This window comes from Sinocyclocheilus rhinocerous, unplaced genomic scaffold (assembly GCF_001515625.1).
Source record: "Sinocyclocheilus rhinocerous isolate Xijiao unplaced genomic scaffold, SAMN03320098_v1.1 scaffold1214, whole genome shotgun sequence".
Taxonomy (NCBI): Eukaryota; Metazoa; Chordata; class Actinopteri; order Cypriniformes; family Cyprinidae; genus Sinocyclocheilus; species Sinocyclocheilus rhinocerous.
The window spans coordinates 1,420,447-1,425,690 of NW_015627891.1; the positions used below are offsets into that span (position 1 = coordinate 1,420,447).

The 5,244-nt window shown below is 36.1% G+C and overlaps 1 protein-coding gene across 1 annotated transcript in view; it reads left to right on the forward strand.

The window, feature by feature from the left end:
• Nucleotides 1–5,244, forward strand: part of LOC107736842 (collagen alpha-1(XIX) chain-like) — a 196,366-nt gene that overhangs the window by 152,269 nt on the left and 38,853 nt on the right. Inside the window, exons 27-32 of the mRNA XM_016548200.1 lie at nt 991–1,032; nt 1,623–1,700; nt 2,232–2,267; nt 3,418–3,462; nt 3,594–3,638; nt 3,868–3,909. Of these exons, the coding sequence (XP_016403686.1) occupies nt 991–1,032; nt 1,623–1,700; nt 2,232–2,267; nt 3,418–3,462; nt 3,594–3,638; nt 3,868–3,909 (288 nt within the window). The remainder of the gene's footprint in view (nt 1–990; nt 1,033–1,622; nt 1,701–2,231; nt 2,268–3,417; nt 3,463–3,593; nt 3,639–3,867; nt 3,910–5,244) is intronic.

Genomic DNA, 5,244 nt, shown 5'->3' on the forward strand with positions numbered 1-5,244 from the left:
TTTAGATTTTATAAAATTATTGTGCACTCATGATTTTTCTAGAGTAACTTTTGCTACTGAATTATCCACTAACCTAGTTTATAATAGTATTTTTTGTCATAGATTATGATTATATATTTATTAATTTGTTGTTTTTCTTTACAATGAAGTTGTCTATATGTGGTAGATTGTGTTTAACACACAAAAGAGTGATGATCAGGTCAACACATTGAGGTATAAAAATTATACACTGATTTAAAAAAAAAAACTGCACTGGTATCGGATCGGGATCGGTATCGGCCGATACTCAAAATTTTTGGTATCGGATCGAGATCAGTTCTGAAAAAGTGGTATTAAGCCAGCCCTAATAATAGTATATAGTAATTGTTGTTGTTGTTGATATCACTAACACCCACTTTTTCATTCAGTCCAACAAGGCCTTGCTGTATTTAATCAGTTCACTATACTTTAGTATCCTGTATTTTGACTTCATAGGATTCAAAAAGTCTGTTTACCTACCTGCTGTGGCGGCTTCTGCGATGCGAAAACTACTTGCTAATCTAATTCTTGCTGACCACAAAAATCAATTTTCCATCAGTGGCATAGAGCAAATAATGCTTACTGTAACTCTTTCACACTGTCAGCTCCTGCAGTATCACTTGCAAATCACACCGAGAATTGCACCGAACTCAAGAGCGTGCAGTATTTGGCAATGTTGAGGAAGCTGCTTGAAATTGTGTCTTGTCATGCTGCAAGCTACTAATTTAAAGTGGTTAAGAAAAAGTGAATTATTTATTTACCTGTTTATATAAAATATGACACTGTTCTTTTAACACGGTTTTCATAGCATCACTACTTTAGTATTCCTAAACACTGATTTTCAGACGGTTCCTATGAAAGTTTCTCAGTTCTTGACTTGTGTCTTCTTATCTGGCTGAAACTGAGTCTTATGCAAGTTCTAGGAATATGGTATTCATCTGAGTTTGTGTTTCAACTCTTGTTTTGCACTAGGAGGAGGTCGTGTCTGGTCTTCGGGGGTTGCGGGGCCCTAAGGTAGGTCACTGTGAGAGATTCTTTTTAAAGTATTCAATTTTGCGCTTGTGTAGTTTATCTTTAAAGGAACATCCCCAGTCATATTTCCCTGTGCTGTGCTTTGTCTTTTAGTCCACTTTTTATTTATGGTGTGATAAGAAATGTCAGCATTATGAATAATGTCGATTACCACAGAAAACCCTTTTGACTCATTCCCAAAGTTTAAAACAAAGCAAAATTTGTGGAATACAGTTTTCAAACTGAGTTACAAGTCGAAATTGTCTGTGGTAATAGAGCTTAACTTGTATTAAACCCCGAACATTTATTTAAGCCAGTTGCATGCTGTCATACATGATTTGCTTATGCAGAACGCTTTGTTAAAGCTCTGATTTTACTGCTGTGTGAGCATCTGTTTGTAAGGGTTTGATTTGAAATGTATTACTACATACTGCCTGAAGATGTTCATGATGTTGCTATGGCAACAAATTATTTTTAAACCACAATAATTATTCAGCCAAGCCTTATTGTCTAAACGTGCACTACTTGGCTGTGTTTTCTGAATTTGGGAGTTAATTTAGTTTGGCTGAATGAACTTTTTTGTTCTCTACCAGGGTGAGCGAGGTGTACCTGGAGTACCTGGAGATGCTGGAGAGAAAGGAGAACCTGGCATTGGAATCACTGGACACCCTGTAAGTACCTGTTCAAGAATTTTAACTTCACAAACACTCTTGATTGTCTTCATTTAAAGGGACAGTTCACACAAAACAGAAAATTCTGTCATTTACTCGCACCCATGTTGTTTCAAACTTTCTTTTGTGGAACACAAAAGCTGAAATTTCAGTCTGTTCCTCACACAATAATATGGTACAGCATCAAAAGAGTTGGAATATAGTGTACAAGTCAAATGAACAACTGTTATGGTACTTTTTGTCAGAATTGGAGCCTGACAATGGCTTTGTTCTGTTCCACTGAGTCATACAGGTTTGCAATGACAATGACTTTTCACATTGTTTCTTCATCCCACATACTTCCCACAGACAACCACAAAGTTCAAACTATATAAAAGCATTTCAAGTAGCTTTAGATTTTAGCATTTAGCATTTTGTTTGTATATCAGACTGAAAACAATATTTATAAGACAAGTGTCATTATTAATAGAAAATGGATTGATGAATTAATGTATTTATTTATTTACTTAGTTGTTAATTTATTTTCTGTAGGGTCTGATGGGACCTAATGGCGAACCAGGAATTCAGGTAAAAGATAAATTAACATCCAGAAATCAACAAATTACATGTAGACCAAGCATGTAAATGAGATATCATTGTGCATAATGTACTAAGGGTGGGAGAAAATATTAATTCTCCGATGCATCGCGATTCTCTCTTCAACGATTCTGAGCTTGGTTTTCCCCGCATATGGCACGTGTGTGCGCTAGACTAGAGAAAATCGCGGCAGGCTTCATTGCACAGGATATGCGCTGTGAGACACATGCACATTGCTTGACAGTGTGTGGTTCCACCCGCTGTTATTTCAGTGTTTTACTTTAGATATGCTTTAATTTATGTGGGCTTGAATGCAGCATGTATTAGATGCAGGAAACTCACGTACTGACAGACTTTCACGTGCACTTTGTTTTTGTTGTCCTGAAGCTTGATCGCGGCTGCGGTTAAATGCACTTGCATCTCCGAATACTTTTATGATACAAAATTGATGTAAACACAGTCAGGTATGTTTTCAGAACAGGGCAAAACATCTGATATGTTGAAATAGATATGTGCATTAGTGTGAATGCAGCCTATTAAAGCTGCCACTGTCTATGATGTTATCAGTAATAATCAAACAGCAATAATGCTGAGGAAAAAAAGAAAAACCCATAACTATGATTGTCTGGAAACTTCCGAATACTTAAAGCACTATTAGATACTGAAAGTACTTTTTGTTTATCACTTGTAATTGTCTTTTTCCCCCTTTATTACTTTATATTTGCTTGCATGTTTTGAAGCTATATTTAGTTAGTTAAATTCTTAACATTCTTTACATTTATTATCAATATGTAATTATTTTTTTTAAATAGCCTGCTTATATAATTTAATAAAAACGCACTAAATAAATTTGATATAAAATGTATATGAAAATGTAGCTATGTGCAGTAATATTTAAAATTGAGGATGCAATGCATCATGATGCATCGTGATATCGAATTGAATCGTTGAGTCGTTGACATGATAACTGTAATCGAATCGAATCGTGAAACCAGTGAAGATTCACACCCCTATAATGTACTTATAAATTGATATTACATATTTTTTTAAGATGTTAAAAAAAGTTAACACAGAGATTGAATCTAGATTGTGTTGAAAATGTTGAAGCAAGGGAATTTACATGATGGTGTTATTTTCACAGGGTCCTCGTGGACCTCCAGGACCACTTGGAGTGCAAGGAATTGTGGTGAGAAATTATTTTATTTCTTTGAGTCCAAATTTGTCACAAGGTGAAAATATCAAAATATTTATATGTAAGAATTATTTTATATAAAGAATACTTATATTCATATATGTTTTTGTGTCTTAATCTGAAAGGGACCTCCAGGCCCACAAGGCAGACCAGGACCCCCTGGAGAACCGGTTCGTAACATGTTTTTTAACATGCTGATATTGCCTTTTCTGGATATTTCTAGAAACATAAAGTTAATATCCAGGTACACACAATATGTACAGTTGTTTTGTTTATTTTTGCTCTGCTAATGAAAATAGTATAGGATTACGATATTGGGGAATAAAATAAATATTTGTTTGTATTGCGTCTCAATTTCTAATGTTGTATCTAATGATGCACTAAATGGTTCTTTTTCAGACAGCACTGCCTATTGTTGGAGACATGGGGACATTACTGAAGGTACTGTTTCATCCAGCTCTCTATCCTCCTGTGCACTTATTTTTACTGCAGTCTAGTGGATACTAACATTAATAGTATGAATTAGGATGAACAGAACTAAATAAAAGATGCTGAATTTACTGCTAGGTCTTATGCACCCAAAAAGTTTCCTTTGAGATGCATATCAGCAAGACTTTTGCAGACCTTGAAACCTGGCATCTCAAACCGAAGGGGTTTAAAAATCTATTTTAAACTCTGTTCCCTTCAGTCAGATTATGTGTGGATCTTAAGACAGATCTTACCCCGTGTAACCTAGAGGAAGCATTTTTTCCCCTCTATTAAACCAGAAGATTTCAGAAACATTGCCTTTCCTATTATATTACACAATATTTTAGTAACAAAACACAAATGACATAATATAGCCAGTGGGGATATAAAGCCCAATTTGATCTGAAATCGCTCTGAAGAACTTTTTAAGGCTTCTATAAATTATTTCATTGTCTGCTCTGTTGCTCTCATTCGAACTCTTTACATTCATGTGTATTCAGCACTTAGAAAAAGAAACATTCTCTCTCTGCTCTCCCTTTGATGTTTCTGTTTGGGCATCATGCATTCATTTCTATGCGACTGAAGAAACGTCTGACAAGATAAATGCTCATTTGCTCAAATACTGATGCAGTGAGATTCTTAGGACTGAACTGTCAAACAACAACACACAGAGCTACTTACAGTAGCTTATGCACTGTAATTCATCTCCGGTTTGGATTTGATGTGTCTTCATACACAAAGAAAAGGAAATGCATTAAAACATACTTAAATGTCAAAAGAACAAGCAAGTTAATGACTGCTTTCTACAGATTTTGAATTGGAGCAAGAGTCAAGCTGGGTCATGTCACCCAATAAATAAATATTTTTTGAGGGCATTCTCTCTTCTACCTAATTTAAAAATGTAACGAATCAGTCCACTGAAGACAAGTGTAGTGAAGAACCCAAGTGCAGTTTATTTACAGGTGAAATCCAAACATAATCCGAGACTTGACTTGATATGAACAGACTTGACTAGAACAGACTAGACTCACCAACAGCGGGTTACAACATCAATACACGACGAAGACTATGGGAACATGATGGCTACTTATAGCAAACAAGAGGGTCACATGACAAGAACAAACCAATGGGAAACAAGACACATGACTAAGACAACCAATCCGTGAAAGGACAGACAGTGAGTTCCATGAACGGCCTCCATGGCTGTGACGGGGCAGACTGTGAGTTCGTGAACGGCCTCCTTGGCCGTGGCGGGGCAGACTGTGAGTTCGTGAGCGGCCTCCATGGCCGTGACAGGACAGACAGTGA